The sequence below is a fragment of the Poecilia reticulata genome, chromosome 23 (assembly GCF_904066995.2).
Source record: "Poecilia reticulata chromosome 23, P_reticulata-male-v2, whole genome shotgun sequence".
NCBI classification, from domain to species: Eukaryota; Metazoa; Chordata; class Actinopteri; order Cyprinodontiformes; family Poeciliidae; genus Poecilia; species Poecilia reticulata.
In genome coordinates, this window is record NC_088852.1 from 15694920 (window position 1) to 15716282 (window position 21363).

Sequence of the window (21363 nt, forward strand, 5' to 3'; positions counted from 1 at the left end):
CATTCCGACTTAGCATAAGCGATTCTAATGGGTATAAATCTTTTCTAACAAAACTGAATTTAATATAACAAGACTTAAAATTTAATGGTTGTGTTTCCTGTAAAAATGTATTTCTCTAACCAGTCTTTAAAAGAAGCAACAGTGCCGTTCACACATTTAGTGGACAACGTGGCGAACGTGAATAAAGTCCCCCGAGTTGCAGAATCGGGTCACTTTTTGAGCTCGGCTTCGCATCAGATTTTGGGGTGTAACTTACTGACAATAGGAAGATAAAGTTATGATCGCTATTTCTACTAGTTAATCGGATACGGAACGATGATTGTGCACCCCCACACACACATGCACACAGACGCACGCACACGCACACGCACGCACGCACACACACACACACACACACACACACACACACACACCTAACCTCTTCTCTCACTACCCACAGAAGATGACAAACATGACTTTTATCTCCAGCTGGGATCTTTCATTGTCTTCAATCCAGTGGAAAAAGCGTGTTGGAGGTATTTGTTTAACGATGTGACGGGAAGTCTCACAAGGAAACAAACACAATGGGAGAGAAGAATATCCACAACATGGCTGGACCGGTAACTTACTGACAATAGGAAGATAAAGTTATGATCGCTATTTCTACTAGTTAATCGGATACGGAACGATGATTGTGCACCCCCACACACACATGCACACAGACGCACGCACACGCACACGCACGCACGCACACACACACACACACACACACACACACACACACCTACACACGCACACACACACACGCACGCCCACACACGCACACACACACACACACACGCACGCCCACACACACACACACACACACACACACACACACACACACACACACACACACACACACACTATTTCCATACGAACACATGCATAACTTATACATGTCTAATCAGGATAAAATGGACGTATATAAACACAATCTTCCTGGCAGTATATTTTTGTGGACAGTACATTCATCACTTAATGTGAGTTTGTTTAAGATTAAATCTGGTTTTAAATTTAGAATATATTTCTAACAAATGGGAGTGAGTCTAAATTTTAATTTGAATTCAAATTTGAAGAGAAACATCTTCATCAGAAAACACACAACATGGACTTTGTGTTTGTACAGAGATTCTGAGTGTTTGAATTGGACTGGACACAACAGGCTCACAACAGGCTCCATTAATCATTGGCTTTATTTATTTAAATATATTTTTTAACTTTTAAAGCAGAAATCAGAAGCCTTGCAGCTGCTAAGTGATGCTGAACAACACATTCTCTGACTCCAGCAGATCACAAGTGCTCACTTTTCACTCACAATTATTAGTTGTAATCTAATTAGACACCAAATCTGAGAAATACAAGAAATACAAAATGAAAAAAATGTAAAACACATTTTTTTTATTAATGTTTTCACTTTACCTTGTTCTTACTCTCCGTCATCATCCGTCTTCTTGCTCCTCCTCTCCTCGATCTGTTCGGCTCACATTTTTCTTTGTATTCACCCCTCCACCTGCCTCCTCCCAGCCTTCTGTGTTTGTACGTCTTTATTATCTTTAGTCCTTTATTTATGGATGTAATGGCAAGCCAAATTCATTTACAGTATAAAAAAAAGCCCTTAAAAAGATCTTAATGTGTCAAACACTTGAAAAAAAATCTGCATTTAGCATATATGGCCTGCAAACGTTTCCATACATTTAGAACTCTTCCATAAATTGTCACGTTGCAGCCACAAGCATAAATATCTTTCCTTTGAAATCTTTAAGGATCATCTCCAGACTAACACAGTAAATTCTCAAGTATCCAGCAACTGCTAGCAGTTTAAAAAGTTGCTGCGTGTTCCTGTTATACTTTATTGACCTTGAGCTATTGACGTTATATGAAGACAAATTGTAGTACTATAAAAGTTATAAATCACTGTGAAAAAGTGATTTATTGCTGTCGCAAGGTGTACAAGTCCATCATAAGTGTTATTGGCAGAAGTCAAGCACCTTTTGATCCTTTGATTTCCTGGTATGTGGCAGACATAAACTTAGCAGAGGTTCTTTATGATGCAGGAACCGGTTTTGTTTTTTTTGGCTGAAGATGTCACAGGGAGCGGAGCAGGCATAGGTCCTAGCTGATAATTACCTTGAGGTGTTTTTTCTCTGGGAAATGAAATGTAGTCATAATCCACAGTCTCTGCTGGAGTCGCTGTGTTGAGATGTTCATGCTGTTATTAGAATTCTATTGTTGGAGAAACAGAGCAGATGTGTAGAGAAACTGTAATATTAATATTCATATTATCTCAACTGTCATGTTCTTTTTAGTTGTAAGCAGTATTTTTGTTAGCAAAAGTAAATCCTGTGTGTAATTAAATTCATGTAATGTGTTTCTCGTAGGGATGGGATGAATAGTCTCCAAAAATATTCAAATGTATTGAATAAATCTGTTTTGTCTCAGAGATGGAGGACATAGCAATGACCGATCAGTGATCAATGACAAGACAAACAACGAGGTCCAGCATAAATTTCAACGAGTTAAAAGTTTTGACGCAATTAATATAATGTTTGTTCCACCTGGAACCTTTGCGGCCACATGTTTCTGGAACAACCTGTACAGCGATGGACAACGAAGCTGCTTTATCCACAGTGGAGTTAGTCACAATAGTTTTCTAAAAACAATGGAGCTTCTGTTGCTGTAAAGTATTCCTGCTGACACTGATGGCCAGTCCAGCCCGTTTTCAGTTTGGTGTCACCATATGAAAAATCTCCAAAGTCAATTAGAACCTTAACTCCGTGAATTAATTAAATAAACCTGCATCACCCATTTTCTACAAAGAAGCTCCTTTATTCTACTCTTGGTCTTGTCACGCAATGACAATAAAAAAATCAAAAAAATGTTTGTATGTAGCTTGGTAGACTACGGTACTCTTTTGGTATAAAGACTGAAGACTGATGGAAAGTGAATAGTTCAAAATACAGCTTTGTGTGATTAACACATATTTGACAAAGTTAGTGAAATAAACAAACTTCCTAATGATATTCAAATTTATTGATTTAGTGTCAAACACGACTCGGCTGTAAAAGTTTTTACCATAAAAAAAAAAAACTGTTGTTTTTTTTCAAGTAAATATAAAACTAAAAAATTTTAACCGTTGAACGAGAGAGATCAAGACTCAGGGAGCCTCGTTACACCCAAAAATATTCCACTGAGGAACCCGCTGGATCAAAGTGGCTCGATGATTCTGCCATCTTTGAGGCTAATTTCCTGACCCACATGTAGAATCAACCGGAATCCTGGAACAAAACGTGGAAATTCACAGATTTACATCTTGGACGAGATTTAAAACCCACAGATGGGCAAAACCTTAGAAGAACAGAGGAGTGGTCAAGTGGAACAAGGGATATAGTTGTAGTTGAATTTTAGAAAGAGAAGAAGGTACTGAGTGAGTTATGTTTAAGGAGTAAGAAGATATTGTGATTCTGGCAGTGGATTGTGAAAATGCAGATGTTAAAGTGATGAAGTTGGGGTAGAAGTCTTTGTAGATGTGAATGATGCCAGCGGAAAGTGTTGCAGATACCTGGAATCCAGATAGAGTCTGAACAGGTTTTTGGAGAGCAGGTGGGCAAATACTGAGGACTGGAGAACTGCCAAGGATAAACCAGGGAAATCTTCCAGGGAAGATTTGTCAGGAACGGAATGACTGGAGGAATCCAGGTTTGGCTTAGAAGCCAAAATAAACTTCAACCTAAGAGGCACATAGGACACTAAGCATAAGTTGAGTTCAGGTAAGCGAAAATGCGCGCAGAAATTTAACATCGCACAAAGTGAGGAATCATAACCAAGGGATAACTCAAGGAGAAAGGCAAGGTGGTTGACTCTTCCGCAAAAGCTAATCGTCCAACGGTTCCTTAAGCTCCCAGCAGTTTGACGGAGATAAATGCAGTCAGGTGTGTGAGCTGCAAGGAAGTCAGTTACGCCCTCCCAGACAAACCTTCTGTTCAGTGCAGCGTAACACAGACACAAGTTCACACCCACACACCAGGATCATGACTGTCATCAGTGGTGAGAAACATAAACGCTTATTCTGGGTCACCGCTGATTTAAAACCATGTTCTCATGGTTACTTTATACTTTATGATGTGTAAAACAGCCTCAAATGTACATTTTCAGTTTTTCAGATTTGTAACTAAAGATCAATTGAGGATTAAGGAAGTTATAGATTAGGAATACATGTAAGAATTTTGTTTCCCATTTTGATTAGCTCACAAATGGGGCTAACAGCATTATTAAAGAAGGAAAATGTTATCCCAGAAAAAACTTATTTTGCTTATTCTGAAGCCACAAAAAAAGAGAAAAACTAAGAATTTCCTATCAGTACATAAGTGTTTTTTCTTTTTTCTTTTAACGCAGGGCAAGTCCTCACTCATCATGGAAGGCCAGACGTCCAGAAAACGTTTTCCTCTGAAGTACAGTTGGATCTTCCTGTTCTTGGCTTGCCTTGTTTTATGGGTTATGTTTTACAGTGAAAACATCACTGATCACATAACTTGTCGATTATCAGAGGTGAGTATTTGTCACCTTTAAAATATTTACTCCATCTGCATAAGCATCATACTGGACTGATAAAAATACAGTAAAGGTTTGGCCATATAACCATCGTCCATCCATATAGTACAGTTATTGGATTTAGTCTCATGAATAAAATAGATTGAGAAAGACAGCAAATATAATATCAGGGTAAGATTATCACCCTTGCATTTTGTATTAAATATTGATTTGTGCGTCATTTAATTGGATTGATTTCTAAACTTTTCTCTAGTTAAAGATGAACGTCCCCACCACTCAGGCTCCGACACCAAACACCACAACATTAAAACGTCCCACTGAGCCTCCTCAGCCAGCCAGCGTCTGCTCCTACCACTCTGTGTTACCAGAGGACGCTCTGGAGGTAGAACAGCTGAAGGAGTCCATCGCCTGGCCTGAAACACCTTCTCTACCATCCAACTTCTCTCTGAATGACACCAGTGGTCCGGCTCACAGCACCTTCACCATTCTGCCAAGAAATGGTGGTGGAAGTTGGCGAGTAGGGGATCAGCTGGAGGTTCTGATACAAATCACCGACTTCCACGGCCGCCCCAAGTCATCAGGGGGAGATGTTCTGCTTGCTCGGCTGCACAACCCGACTCTTTTTGCAGGCGTTGCAGGGCGAGTGTTGGATCATCACAATGGCTCTTACACTGCTGTGTTCTCTCTACTCTGGGAAGGAAGTGCGCATGTTGAGGTGAGACTAAAACATTTCTTGACAAGTGAGCCAGTAACATATCCTAACTCTCAACTAAATGAACCTTTTTTACGATTTGTGATAAGAGGAAACAGACAATGTCATGTTTAGGCGACTTTATTTTCAACCTACAACATGTTAGGATCACAGGGAATAACATGAACATAGGAAGAAATGACATAAACCACAACAGAAGCACCTGAGGAAGACAAATGTATCTCTCCATCATATAAAGCAGACTGCACTTGGTGGGCTATGTGCCATTTTATACTCTCCAGTGGCTGTTGGGCGAGAGCTGAGGTGTATTCATCTGGTCTACCACTGGGTCATACATTAATAATGTACCTAAGATGAATTTAGGGAGAACAAATAACCTAGCATGCGTATATTTGAACAGTGGGAGGTTCCATGCAGAAAATGAAGTTACACTTAAACAACACACAGTCCCAAGACTCCAGAAAGAAATAACCCTTGTACCCAGAAAGGTCGGTACAAGACCTAACCTTTCACTTAAGGCAGCCAGGCAAGTGTGTGAAAGGCAAATGTGTTTAATGTAAAACTAAAGAACAAAACCAAAAAAAGAATGACGTCCTTCAACTTTTCTTCACAAATCATGCAGTGTTGCTTTTTTAAAGCAATAATATACAATATTGTCAAAGGTCTTTGCCAAACCATTGGAATCAATGAATCCAGATGATCCAAAAAGTGTGTAAAATTCAGCACCTAGGAATGTAGAGTGATTCTACAAACATCTGCGAAAGAGTGGCTTGAGCTTCCAGTGGCGCATTTTAATAGCAAAGAGGAAGACACTGAAAAAGACAGGCAACACAGCTGAGGGTGTGAGGCTTCATACAACTGACAAATTGACTTGATTGTTTTTCATGAATCCAAGCTGTACATCATCAAATATAGTAAAAACCTCTGGATGGATTTAAACCTCCCTGCTGCTAAAACCCAGAGATGTGGAGTCGTGTTCAATCATGCCTTTCTGTCTGGAAATCAAATAAGTCTCAGGTCTGTAATTAGTAGCAGAATGACGCTTCCTTGACTGCCCTGTGTGAAATCTAAAGTTTGGTTCAGATATATTGAGTGAGGCTGGATTTTTTTTGTTGGTTATTATTTTTCCTTGAGCCTTTTATACAGTTGTATCCTCCCAACTTTGTAGAGACCAAACTAAAAGGGAAAGGTGTTTCTTGTTCCAACATGCCTGCAAATTAAAGCACTAAGGAACTCCATAATATGAAAATATGATAAAAGAACTTAACTGGCCAGCAAAGAATATGACAGACAAATTAGAACAGAGTCTGTGAATCAAGCTCTGTCAACCTCATATAGCACCACTGGAAGAATAGTCAAAGGCTTAAACACACTTCTAGATATAGGAAGATTTTCCAGAAGCTATTATAGCTGGAGAGTGTTATGTGACGTTATACCTGCACCTAAACCCTCTGTGTTAAGTGCGAAGAGGAGACAAGTGAATATGTCTGGAAACATTGTCACATATGAGAGAGAACTTTTCTATTTTGTCATAAATAGTGCTATTTAAATGCAGTGAATTTGCAAGAACAATATCTCTGTAAAGAAAAATATTCTATGTGCCTAAAATAAAGATAAATACAAGATTGGACTTAATCTTACAAGACTGGACTTTTCGTGAACAGGTGACTCTGGTCCATCCCAGCGAGGCGGTCACTGTGCTGGAAAGAATCACCCAGCAGAACCCTGGCAGAGTTTCTTTAAAAGGCATCTTCCACTCTGGCTCAGTCACCGAAGCTACTGCTTGTAACGTGTGCCTCAAGGCGCCCCCTGAAAAGCTCTGCAACTTCACCGACATCCGCACCGGCGAGCCCTGGTTCTGCTACAAGCCAAAGAAACTCGAATGTGAACACAGAGCCATTCACTCATTTGGAGGATTTGGTCTGAAACTGAAGCCGATGGAGGAAAATCTCTTTCAAAGGTAAGCTTTATATCTGGTTTAACGCAACTGTTTTAACTTTGCGTGACATGACATGCAAAACTAATTGGTTACCAAATAAGTGGCGGTAATTGTACCATGAGCAACGGGGAGAGATGTAGGAATACTTAAATAAACTGATGCCTTTGAATCCTCCAGAGGTTTTCTTTCTTTAACACCATGCTTAAACATGCTTGGATTAAAATACATCATATTCAGTTCAAGAATCCATTGGAATCGAAGATGTTTAATATATTTTCTGTGCTGTGCTACAGGGGTGTAAATATGAAAGTCTTCATTCGAGCATCAGGGTCTTCCAACATCACTATTTTACCCAAACTAAAAGGTAACATTTCTGTATTTTCCAGTCTTGATGGGTAAACAAGTTTGATGAAGTATTTCGGTGCCCGGCCCCAATCCTTCGCCACCAGGTGGCTTCACCAGCCACCACACAGCTGTCAGTCAAGTGGCAGTCTGACTGCTGTGTGACCTTTTGACTGTTTGCACCAACTTTCAACATTATCAGCCCAATGTGAAAACGGTTTTGCACGAAGCAGCTTACTGTGCGACAAAAAAAATATATGTGGGTGGCTGTAAAAATGTAGCTCTGAGCGGACGTGTCCAAAGGACGTCCAGTTTGATTCCGCCAGCGGAGTGAAGTACACCAGAGCACATGGGGTACATACTGATGTTGTACGTACTTAGTGACATATGCATGTTTTTCTTAATTACACATAAACATGGATTTACCATAACTACTGTAAAATAGATTTTTTTCAGCTGGAATGAAAATCCTTACCGTCACAATAGTGAAATCACTAACCTTTCAAAATAATTTTCTTCCAGTTCTGATTGAAACAGTTCCCACAAACACATCAGGTAAATTTGGTCTAATTGTGTAAAAATAAAATAACACAAACAGTCTTTAAAAATACTGTTTTTGGCCTTGATTTTCTTCTTGGCTAATCTTTTTAACCTTCTCTCTGACTTTAGGGGGAAGTGTGAGCGCTCAACCTGCTGGTTATTATTACCAGGGTATTTGGCGAGCACTAGATGGCACCACAGTTCACCAGCTTACTAACAACTCTGCAATTAGCCAGTGTTTGAGTGGCAAGGTGCTTCACCTGTATGGAGACTCCACCATCAGGCAGTGGTTTGAATATTTAATCTCAGCAGCACCAGGTAGACGTCCAATAGAAATGTCTAATAACAACTGAAATTGGTCCATGCCACGGTCTAATCTGCTCTTTTTCACGATTTCAGATCTAAAGAAGTTTGACCTGAAAAGTCGAACGCAGACAGGACCTTTTATGGCCTTGAATTACGCAAAGAACATCTTGGTGACGTTCCGCTGCCATGCTCCTCCCATCCGTTTCGGTAACTTGCCGATCAGTCAAGTACGATACATTGCCAACGAACTGGATGGTTTGGTTGGAGGTGAAAACACGGCTATAGTTATTGGAGTTTGGTCGCACTTCAGCACTTTCCCTGTTGAGGTATACATCCGGCGCCTGCTGAGCATACGGAGGGCAGTGGAGCGGCTGCTGACCAGAGCTCCAGGTACACTGGTCATCATTAGGACCGCGAATCCCAAAGCGCTGTCCCTCTACGAGACTCTGACCAACAGTGACTGGTTTTCTATTCAACGTGACAAAATACTCAGGACAATATTTAAAGGGGTGAATGTCCGATTTGTGGATGCCTGGGAGATGACCTTGGCCCACCACCTGCCACACAGCCTCCACCCACAGCGTCCCATAATAAGTAACATGCTAAATGTTGTTTTATCCCACATATGTTCTCCAGCAGGGAACTTTACAGAAACAAAAAAGTTGTAGAAAAGGACCTGGTATTTGGGTAACCACTGGTGATTGGGGACACTTGATCTATATCACGTTATGGACATGTCAACCAGCAGTTATGAAGATTGAATGAAAATGAGCAACACAGAAGTAGGTAAAGGAAATTTGATGCTGGGATGAAATGGCCTCCAAGAAAACTTTGCAGAAATACAAATAGGTGGTGAGGTAGACGCAGTGGACCCAGGTTTGTAGAATGAATTAAGATTTTAATGAATGACCTCACAGAAAACCAGGCAGCATACTTGAACTAAGAGACAAGGAACTCAACACTGGTAGCACTGGGAACGAGGACAAACGACAGCAGAGACAATGACATGTGACACGACAAGGAGCCGGGAACACAGGTGGGATTAAATACACAAGGGGCAATCAGGGAACACAAGACACAACTGGGAGCAATCAACGGCAGACGGACCACACAAAAAAACAAATCCTCACAAACTCTTTATTTATATTGAAATTCAAATGTTAATAAAAACATTTATTTTTTTTAAAAATGTGTTAAATGATTTTTTCGATACTACCATCTCATTTCCTATCAGAATTGTGAGAATGAAAATAATCTAATCCTGCCAGCAGTAAGTGTTCATGATTACATTGTGTTAATTGGCAACCAACTGGGTTTTTCCCCCCCAGTGTTACAGCAAAAAGGTAAAGAATAAAACATTGGTTTCCTTTCCCCTAGTTCCCAGCAGTACATTGCATTATGCCTCAATCTGAAGTCTCGTAAACACCTGTGAATGAACATCGTCTCACAATAGTCAGATGGTCGAAAGAAGAAAAAAAAAAGAGGGAGGGGCATGATGGTTTTATGTGACCGTCACTCTGTACCTCACTTATCCGCCACACCTCCTCGTTGTTGGCATTGCTGGACATTAAGATCAGCTGTTGTTTTGTGTAAGCTTCAGTTACAAAAACCTTCAAAACTTAAATAATGACTTGAAAACTGTGTCACTTCCTCAATATACTCAATGCAAATACTGAAGTACACACGCTCACCCACACACACACACACACGCACACACACACACACACACACACACACACACGCACACACACACACACGCACACACACACACACACACACACACACACACACACACACACACACGTTTGTCTCATTATCATTGTGAGAACTTTCCATTGATTTCCATTTATTTCTACAGCCTAACCCAACCCATTACATACCTAACCCTAACTAAAACTCAATTCACACTTTACACCGTAATCCAAAAACAGCCATGGTCCACACACACGCACACACACGCACACACCCACGCCCTCGCGCACACACACATGCTTATACACGCATACATGTAAAATTAAATGTCACAGATTACACTGAAGACTTCACAGTTAGTGTTCAGAGGCCTACTTTATTTTCAAGCATTTCTTTCCTGTGCAAATTAAAATCAAAATTAATTAAAAGCATTATTTTCTTGAGTTCAGATGGTAACGAGCTTCATCATTTGACATGTTTGACAAAAATGGATGACTGTCCAAAGATTGTTTTGCATTTTTCTGCTAAACCCTCCTTGCTTCATGTATCCACTGCTCTTTATATTTACCAATCCTGGGATTATTTCCAGAGACGTAACTGTTTACACATGGCTGTCGATGTTGGCCAAGTAATCCCCTCATAAGTGGAATACAGCACTGAAATAACATAAATTCATCAACATCGGTGTCATTGGAGTAAGTTGAATAGTGTATTGTAGTGAGTCATGCTTGAAGTATTGTGACACCTGTGCCAGGTGTTAACTTTTATTGTGTATCCAGCGGATTATGGCAGCTTTATATGGTAACAAAACCTTAATATGTACAACTTGAGCACCATAGCTCTCTGAAAAGACACCAGTCAACATGACGACTGATGTCAGATTGTCGTACAGTAGCTATTAAACAAATACTGATGTTCCTCACCCCCTCCAGGCATCAACCTGAACACAAGACATCATACATTTGAAAAGACTCCAATGTAGCAAAAGCAAAAGGGCATGAGGGGGGGCAGCACAGTGGGGTAGTTGGTAGCATTGTTGCTAAGAAGGTCCTGGGTTTGACTTTCTGCATGGAGTTTAGTAACAAACCTGTGCATGCCTGGGTTTTCTCTGGGTACTCCGGCTTCTTCCCACAGCCCAAAAACATGACTGTCAGGTTAATTGGCACCCCACTGTGGACAAGGGTGCACAGAAAATGGATGGATGGATGAAAAGGACATGAATATTCATTCAATATTCATACATTAGTTGCTCATTCCAGAGTTCACATGGCACAAGGGATGTTATTGATTAAATGTAACATGTTCTAATGACTTCTGGGCTGAAGGCTGAACTAAATCAGCCACGAGTCGCATCTGTCTGCAGTGACTTTATATTGCTAAAGAAAGGCAATAAAATGGGACACAATAGCAGAGCAAATTCCTCTTTTGTTCAGTAAACCAACAACATTTTGCTCCATCTGTTGAAGCAGGAAATGACAGACAAGTAAAACCAGTAGAGGCAGTGGGTGATGACATCACTACTATGTATCTCTAATGTTTACTTTGACTTTTTTTTCTCTCTGATTTTGTTATTCTGCTCAAACTGTGGTAACAGAATATGAGATTTGATTGTGTTATATAATGTTAATAATAATAATAATAATAATAATAATAATAATAATAATAATAATAATAATAATAATAATAATAATAATAATAATAATAATAATAAACCTGATTTTATGGAGATACAAAAGCTTCATCAAACGTTTGACTCAACCTGCTGTGGATAGAAGTTTCCCTTAATAAATGAAATCATCATTTGAAAACTGTTAATTCTTTACTCAAATAAATGTCTTCTGTAAATTGGGAATTATGTTGTTTGTCCTGTGTGTCTCTGTGTTGACCTGTGACAGACTGGTGACCTGTCCAGGGTGATCCCACCTCTCGCCCAGAACGTTAGCTGGAGATGGGCACCAGCACCTCCTGACCCCACTAAGGGACAAGGTGTAAAGAAAATGGATGGATGGATAAACATAAAAAAGTAAAGGATAACACATTTGTGTGAAATACTTGACAAATAGAATCTGTTGAAAACAGAGAGCAACATAGATGAAAGTAGCATAAAATGAATGCAGTTCTGGGGAAACTTTGGAGGACGAATCAAAAACATTCTTGACCATTTACTTGTTCTTTCATGTCACTGTTAGTGAGACAGGACAGTGTGGGGTCACACTGTGTGGGGCCACACTGTGTGGGGTCACACTGTGTGGGGTCACACTGTGTGGGGCCACAAAAATCTGTCACATCTTTTTTGCTTGTGACAGAAACGCCATGAGAATCAGACACAATGTGATGATTCTTAAAAAGAAAAAACTGTGTTCATACAACACGACTCGGGTAGATCATAAATTATGAAAACTATATAAATAAATGCTCTCCAAACATTTTAAAACATCTAGAAAACTGGGGATTATTGTGTCTAAGATTTATTTAGGAATAAATAACAATGAAGTTAAGCTTTGTTAGAAAGAAAAGAGTACAGAATTAAAAGTTTTCAAATTGATCTGCTCTTCTCCTTTAATATGAACAGATCCGGGTCAGAACTGCTTGTAATAATTCATTTAAAAACACTCAAGAACACATTATGATTATAGCTGCCAAATCATAAGCAGCCTCACATTAACGCTTGAACTTTAACATAGATCAGATGTCAAAGTTTTATTTGGTTTCAGCTCCATGTTAGTGGATGTGAAGTTCAGAGGAAGAAAATCTTAAAAATAAAACTGATTTGATGAACAAAATAAAAACTTTTGCTTGTCCTGATTGTACATAACAAGTTCAGTTCTCATTTTGTTTTTAGCTTGTGTTCAATAACTGAAATATAATTCAAAAATTAGCTGCTATGCTACTCATATAGGTCATAGGAAAAAAGAAAAAAAATGTCATCATTCATTATGATTAGTGTGTGGTTAGGAACACATTCACAGCCTGGGACCCATGAACTAAATATGCAAACCAACCACAAGCATTTACTGAGAAATGCTTTAATTAAACTTCCTCCCTCTGAGGCGCAAAGTGTTCCTGCCACAAAGCCAAGTATGAAACCAAACAGTTCATCACATCAGTTTTCCAAACAGAATTAAAAAATAAAAACTGAAGAATCACTGAAGGAGTAGACTGAAAACAATACAAGAGTTCAGATTTTTAAACCATTATCAACTTGATTTTACTGTTCATGTTACAGTCGCCTGCAGCGATTAGAACATTTTAACAGAGGGAAAGGCAAACAAGCCAGACTTGTTCTGTGGTTCCAACAATGTTAATAAAAACAGTAAATCACTACCTGTCAGCTTCAATGTCTGCATGCAGGGCCAGCGCACCTGCTGACAGAGCACAAGAAAAGAAGAAGAAAAATTATAGTAATCGTAATAACATGTTAAAAATAAATGTATGAAATGCATTTTGCCAGGTATCACCCACGATGGTGGCAACGGTAGTAGGAGTTTGCCCCGCAGGGTTGCTGGTTTGATCCCTGCTCCACAGACCTCTATCATTGTGTCCTTCAGGGGTCACGGGGTCAAGGGGCCCGGTAGAATCAAGTTGACAAGACTGTGGTGTTTTTCTGAAGAGGTTGCTCGAATGACGATCAACAGCAACATAGCTGAAGACATAGGAGCAACATTATTTTCCTTTTGACATTTAACATTACTCAAAAAAAAATCTGAGACAATTAATATAGTGAAATGTGTAGCTAATGTTATCTTAATAAAAACATTTTCTTCATGTGTAAACTGTGGAGCCTGAAAAATCATTTTGAACACATGATGAAAGTATTGCAGGTTTTCATTCTGACATAAATCCCAAAGATTCTATTAAATTCCATGGTAATTAGTGTAATCTGCACACTTGGGCGCTAGTAACATTATCAGTATCTCCATTTTTCAAACTGAATGATTTCCTCTGAGTATTATGGGTCCAGCCTTGTTTTTGAGACTTCATGGCAAACAGTCAGTTCATCCAAAATGCTTTAATCAAATGCTATAAAATCAACTTTATCCAACGTTTCACTATATACAGTTGTAGAAATGTGTTCTTTATTGATGAGACATTTCTCATGAATGACTGTTCTCCATTCCCTGGATCTTTCGTTGCTGGACTGGTCCTCCACCCTCACCTCCGTCACCTCATGTTACGTAGCAATTGCCAAATGAAGCCTCATGAAGTAATGAAACATTCCAGCCCATTGATTTGCCCAAAAGTTCATTAGGTGCTTCATTCATTGCTCACTAGTGACATCTAGTGCTGAACTGAAACTGTGACAGCCTTGTTACTCAAATCAATCATTCTTCAAAATTATTGGAAAATATCAGTGCATGCGTTTATTTGAAATAGTCCCAGATGGCTGTTTCCCGTTTTCCTCTTCTGATGAGTATTACTCTTCTCAGATGCTACTACCTCTGCTGTTGCTCATCCAAACTACATGCTACAATATTTCGTACTGTACTCCTCGTTGTCATAATTAAAACTACAAATTTCACCATAACTTGGGTCCAATGCGTCTACCTCACCCTCTAGCAACAACACCTGCCTGTTGTTGCTACTGATCTGATCCGGATGGTATACTCATCGCTTTCATCAACTGTTTTCCCCCAGGCTTTAAATGCAGCATTTTTTTAAACCATTGATAAAAAAAATCAATACAGCAGAACTACAGGCCGACCTCCAACCTCCCAGTCATCAGCAAAGTTATTGAAAAGTAGCTTCCTAACTGTAACCGATCGCTTCGAAGTCTTACAGTCTGGTTTCTGATCTCATCACAGTACTGAGACTGGCCTAGTCAAAGTGTTAGACCTTATCCTTATAAACACAGATGGTGGAAGAACCACAGTGCTGGTTCTGTTGGACCTAAGTGCAGTTTTTGACACTGTTGATCATGACGTATTACTGCATCAACTGGAGAGTTGGATCGGACTCAATGAAAAATGTACCTACAGCCAGCAGAGCCTTTTTGCACTCTTACAATAATTTTTATTTTAAAAATCTTTTTTTTTCCCATTATATAAACACAAAAGTGTCTGTAAATACATAAGACAGAGAGCCAACTAAAAGACAGGATTTTTTAAAATTGATTGTGTTCACTTGTAATAAATGTAATAAATTTGCAGATATTTCTCTGTTTTGTAAAAAGTAACACTCTAGTATAGGTAATCTTTAAGTTACATGGTGCAGAAACTGTTTTGAAAATCATTTACCTGGATTTTTATGTTTGTTTGTATAATATTGATTAGTGGACAAATAAGTAGCAGCAACTGTACATGAAAATTGATTCTTCATTAAACAAAATGACCAACACAAAGGACTCCACACCAAAACTGCCAGCAGATGGCAGTATTGTCCAGTGAGTAGAACTTTTTATTTCTTTCTTTCCCACAAGTTTTAGAGTAAGAACAAAAACCCACGTCTGACCTGTTTTATCCTGAGAAAAAATATGAATAAAACTCCAGTTGTCACAAACCAGATAATAACACTCATGTAACAAACTCAGACAAACCTTTTAAGTGAGGTTTGAGGGGGTTGTTACAGAAGACGCAGAGACAGGACTCACAGGGAACAGGATCACACAGAAAAAGCTCAAAAATAAACACACAGAAACACAGATCATGACAGAAAAACCTTTATAAAAGCAGAAAGAGTTTCAGGGTTCAGTTTTGCCACATGAACCAACCAGGGAACGCAAAAGTAAGGCGCAGGCAGTGGTGGAGAAAGTACTCAAAAAATGTACTTAAGTAAAAGTACAAATACACAGACAAAAATGTACTCAAGTAAAAGTAAAGCTACCACATTAACATTTGTACTTAAGTAAAAGTAAAAAAGTACTGGCTTTTAAAAACACTTAAGTATTAAAAGTAAAAGTACTTGCTGAATGGATTACCTAATCGCTAATATCATTAAGTGTACCGATCGTATTTAATTTTAATACATTAGAAATGTGCCATTTAATGAACAATGTCACAGATAAAGCATGTTTTTATTATGTTTACTCTGTGTGACATAGTTTAGACTTAGATATGTGATTCTATGCATCATAATTTCAGGGATGGAAACATCTTGTCTCCTGTCCTAACATAGCATGAACTTCACTTTTTTTTGCCACTGGTGGCTTTTATTTTGAAAGAAATCCAACAGAAAGGGGATGGAAAGAAGGTGGGTGGGAGAGGACATGGAACTAAGGAGTCACATAGCAGAATTGTAGTCAAGACGACCTACCCAAGAAGACCAAGTCAAGACCAGCACCTCGCGCTACGTGACACAAAAAATTTAGTTTTACCTATCAAAATTGCTTCTCAAATTGATCTGAAAGATCCACATTCCCATAAAACACCTAGATATTAAATACTTAGAGCTGAAATAAATTTAATCGGTAAAGATCCATCCAGAAGAGTCGGACCGTTCCTGAATGTCATATCAATGCAGACTTTGGTACCAGCGTTGTCCCATATATGCGACACCTCAGTCAACATCTTCACACAATAATTCAGCGCATGAGTGACAACTTTTTCTCATCGCAGATGCAACATCAGTCAGTACAGCTAGCTTTGCTAGCATCACGTCCACGGAGCTTACCTTTCTTTAAGCTTTCCTTCCAAGTGACCAAGGGCGTAGGAACAAGTTTATCATTGGGGGGGGGGACACATATCGGAAACTTGAAAGATCCGTAAATAGCTTGAGCAAAAATGTCAAACAATGGTGTTATCAATGTGTTACTCTAATCTGACCCCTTGTAATCCATAATCTAACTATTTACAATCCAATAATCAGATTTAAATTACGTATCCAAGTTAAGTATTTGTGATTATTTTTAGAAAACACATATTGTTGCTTCTTTTTCCTTGGGGAGACACGTTTCATATGTAACACCAGCAACACAAACGTAAACGATGGAGGGAAAAGAGATGCACATTTTCTAGCTGATGGATGAATTTTTCATTGAGTGATCAAATTACTCTTTCAAAGTAACTATGCCATCCATGGCAATAAACTAACTCCACTATAAATCATATGTGTGTTGACCTGTCACAATAACAAATTTTGATTTTTGATAAACAATATTATTTTTGGACCATTTTTAAGTAATAAATGTTAATGGGAAAACTATAATGCAAGAACACAATCTGAAAGATCAGTAAACTTCAAATTAGAATGAACATTTAACACTGCAACTGTAAGGCATCTCAAATATCCAAAATAAATAAACAAAATGACAAAAATAAAATGAATTTTGAAGTCTTTGTAAATAAAAATTTCCTTCAAAAAAGCTTTAGCTGAGACCAAAGCACCAACCTGAAAGCTTTTATCATACAGTTTTTTGTAGAAAGAAAGAGAAATAAAAAGAGAAGTGATAAATCATGCCAATGGAAATTATTGAATTTGTTTTAATTAATCATGAGCACGTAGCTCGGTTCATTGTGCGCGTTGAAGGGGACACGCAGCGGCACGAGCTGACGCCGCCGCATGCGCAGCGTGTCGCAGCGCCTCGTGCATCTCTGGATCTTTGCAACTCGGTGCGGATCACGCGCGCCGCTCTCCCAGGCTAATCTGTTGCTAAGAGATGAGCGTGTTTACTGGTAACCAAGAGCCACGAAGTGAACTTCAGATATTTACTTTAGCGTAATTTGCCAACGGTAAATGTCTTGTATCTAATCAGGTAAGCGTTATTTCAAAGGAGCTTTTGTTTTATAAACTACTTGTTATTAATTTGATTTTAAGAGATAAACGGGGGTTTTTCTGGTAACGAACTGCCACGAAGTATAAATCGAAATTTTTACTTTTGTGTTGAATGTGTGTTTAATATAGCCTATTTGCCATTAATGACAAAAAAAATTACTTTTCTGCAAAATTGACCAACTGCACAATTCTTGTTAGTGTAAAATAAGTGGTATTTCAAAAGTGCGGGAGAAACATTATATTTTTTTATCAATAAGAATTTTTTGTTGCTACGCTGTTAATCTGTTGCTTAGAGATGATCGCGTTTTCTGGTAACCAAGTTCCACAAAGTTCCATAAAGTAAACGTCTGAGAGATAGCAGAAGAAATCCTATGTTTTTTGAACAATAACAATTTTTTGTTGCTTATCTGTTGCTAAGAGATGAGTGTGTTTACTGGTAACCAAGAGCCACGAAGTGAACTTCAGATATTTACTTTAGCGTAATTTGCCAACGGTAAATGTCTTGTATCTAATCAGGTAAGCGTTATTTCAAAGGAGCTTTTGTTTTATAAACTACTTGTTATTAATTTGATTTTAAGAGATAAACGGGGGTTTTTCTGGTAACGAACTGCCACGAAGTATAAATCGAGATTTTTACTTTTGTGTTGAATGTGTGTTTAATATAGCCTATTTGCCATTAATGACAACAAAAAATTACTTTTCTGCAAAATTGACCAACTGCACAATTCTTGTTAGTGTAAAATAAGTGGTATTTCAAAAGAGCGGGAGAAACATTATATTTTTTTATCAATAAGAATTTTTTGTTGCTACGCTGTTAATCTGTTGCTAAGAGATGATCGCGTTTTCTGGTAACCAAGTTCCACAAAGTTCCATAAAGTAAACGTCTGAGAGAAAGCAGAAGAAATCCTATGTTTTTTGAACAATAACAATTTTTTGTTGCTAATCTGTTGCTAAGAGATGAGTGTGTTTACTGGTAACCAAGTGACAAGAAGTGAACAAAAAGCAGAGCACAAACATTTCTAATGTTACTATTGCCCAAATTAAAAGCAGGCTTTTTCCTAAAATAAGCTTTTTAGCTATTTTGTTTATTTATTAACCATGTTTAGCACACTGAATGGAGGAAGTCAATGTAAGACAACATGCTAGTTATAGCCCACATGCCACTGGCTGCATTTAGGCTAATATTACCATTATTCGATCTTGATATTGCCTAATGTTTTGTGATACCAAGTATAGGCTACAGAACAAAGACAGAAATATTTACAAAAAGAGATGTTTAAGCTGAATCATTGCAAAGGCAGAAATGAGAAAAAAACACAATTTATCTTAAACTCCTAGAACTGGCTTTAATTCTTGAGTTAAAGGAATTCTATTAAAAAACAGAAACACCTGCTTTAAAAGCAGACTTAAAATGTTCCTTTCTGTGAGCATCCAATGTATCATCTGATATTGTTCGGACAGGTTCAGATCTGATATCACTTGCCTTGTTAAATTTCCTGTTCCTAAGTTCTCTGACAAGGCCCAGAAATTTGATAACGAGTCAGATTTCTAAGTTTTAAAATGTTATCAGAAAGGTAGAAAGTTTGCAAATTATTTTCCTTACACTTTACAGTTATGCAGCACTTTGTGTTGATCTGAAGTAATCATCTTTGTTGTAAAATATCTTGGAATTTGTGGCTGCAGCATTGCAAATGCTAAATAGTTATGGGATGTAAGCACTTCTGCACATCATGGTGCTTGTTAGAGAGCCCTAAATATTGTATGTTTATGTCATTTCCCTCAGTTACTCAACATATACTGTTACAGAAACTCACAGTTTCAGTGTTGGGGTCACATTGTATTTGGGAAACGTTTGATAGTTGTGCACATAAGAAAAAAATAATGTAGTTTACTGCTAGGTGAAACGCTAGTTAAAATCAAACCTACTTGGAGATACTCAGACAATGTGTATATTTTATTCATATTTATATAAATTCCCTTCTCACCCTTCCGCAGGTGGACTCTTTCATCCTCTGAGCTCGGGTCGTCTACCAGAGGCCTGGGAGCTCGAGGGTTCTGCGCAGTATCTTGGCTGTGCCTAGAACCTGACATTTCTGGACTGAGATGTCTGATGCTGTTCCTGGGATCTGTTTTAGCCACTGCTCCAGTTTGGGGATGACTGCCACGAGGGTCCCAATGACCACAGGCACTACCACAGGTCCCTGCGCTCCTCGGCCCTGTAGACGCAGGGTGAATCCTAGCAACCTGCGGCCTCTTTGCCGGGAGCACCGGATGCCACCTGATGGTGTAGACCCACCGATTTCTGCCAGGATCAGTTTGGTAAATGCCAGGTCGCTGACAAATAAAACTTTGGTCATTAGGGATTTCTTTTCCTCTTATTGATTGGATGTTTTATTAACAGAATCATGGACAAGTGGTTTGGTGACTCCAGCATTTTTAATGAACTTGTACCGCGGTACTGCGGCTATTTTAATGCTCCAAGGATGTCAGGGTCCGGTGGAGGTATAGTGACTGTTTTTAAAAGCAGTTTTACTTGTAAACAGTTGCCTCTGGCCTCGTTTAGTAGCTTTGAGATCAGCCTATTTGAACTCGGCAGCTCTCTCACTGTGCTGTGTGCGGCGGTCTATCGGCCACCGAAGTACAACAAAAACTTTATAAATGACTTTTCTGATTTCCTGGCTGATATTATGCCAAGGTATGACCGAGTTCTCATTGTTGGTGATTTTAATATTCTTGTCTGTCGTCCTACTTCACCTATGGCTCAGTCATTTCTTAATGTAACCGATTCTTTTAATTTTGTGCAGTCTGACTGGTGCTATCCACGAACATGGTCACAGTCTTGATCTGGTTTTATCTTATGGTCTACCAGTTTGTAATTTAGTGATTGGTGACTCATTATTTTCAGACCATATGCCTGTTTTATTTGAGATAACGCTGTCCTGTGCTAAAGCTAAAGCATGCACTGCAGCTCGGTTCTATCGTGTTCTTAACCCTTCTACTGCTGGTCAGTTTTCTTCTGTTTTTAATCAATTTATTGGTGTATAAAGTGCTTCATAAATAAAGTTGGTATGGGATGGTATTGTACTGTGGTCTTCACCTTCCAGGCCTTTTCCAGTTCCTCTTTGAGGCCCTGGTATTTCTGCAGTTTCTCATGCTCCTTTTTCCTGATGTTGTAGTCACTTGGTACTGCTACATCCACCACAACGGCTTTCCTCTGTTGTTTATCCACCACCACAATGTCCGGTTGGTTCGTCATTACCATTTTGTCTGTCTGGATCTGGAAGTCCCACAGGATCTTAGCTCGGTTATTCTCTACCACCTTTGGGGGTGTTCCCCACTTTGATCTTCCAGTCCATATTCTGCAGATGTTCCTGTACACTATGCCTGCCACTTGGTTATGTCATTCCATGTATGCTTTCCCTGCTAGCATCTTGCACCCTGCTGTTATGTGCTGGTCTGTCTCAGGGGAATCCTTGCACAACCTACACCTTGGGTCTTGTCTGGTGTGGTAGATCTGAGCCTCTATTGCTCTGGTGTTTATGGCTTGTTCCTGTGC

General features: G+C 38.9%; 1 protein-coding gene and 1 long non-coding RNA gene across 2 annotated transcripts; both read left to right on the top strand.

Moving 5' to 3' along the window:
• Positions 1-3584: 3584 nt before the first annotated feature.
• On the top strand, positions 3585-11690 carry LOC103459634 (NXPE family member 3-like). Its single transcript, XM_017302682.2, has 7 exons — positions 3585-4566; positions 4823-5284; positions 6946-7241; positions 7514-7584; positions 8085-8117; positions 8232-8420; positions 8502-11690. The coding sequence occupies exons 1-7, from the start codon at positions 4303-4305 to the stop codon at positions 9074-9076; spliced, it is 1890 nt and encodes a 629-aa protein (XP_017158171.2). The 5' UTR covers positions 3585-4302; the 3' UTR covers positions 9077-11690.
• Positions 11691-17406: 5716 nt separating this feature from the next.
• On the top strand, positions 17407-20170 carry LOC145550193 (uncharacterized). The gene is made up of 2 exons (XR_014086081.1): positions 17407-18323; positions 19803-20170. It is a non-coding gene; the product is annotated as an uncharacterized LOC145550193 (long non-coding RNA).
• The last annotated feature ends 1193 nt before the right edge of the window (positions 20171-21363 follow it).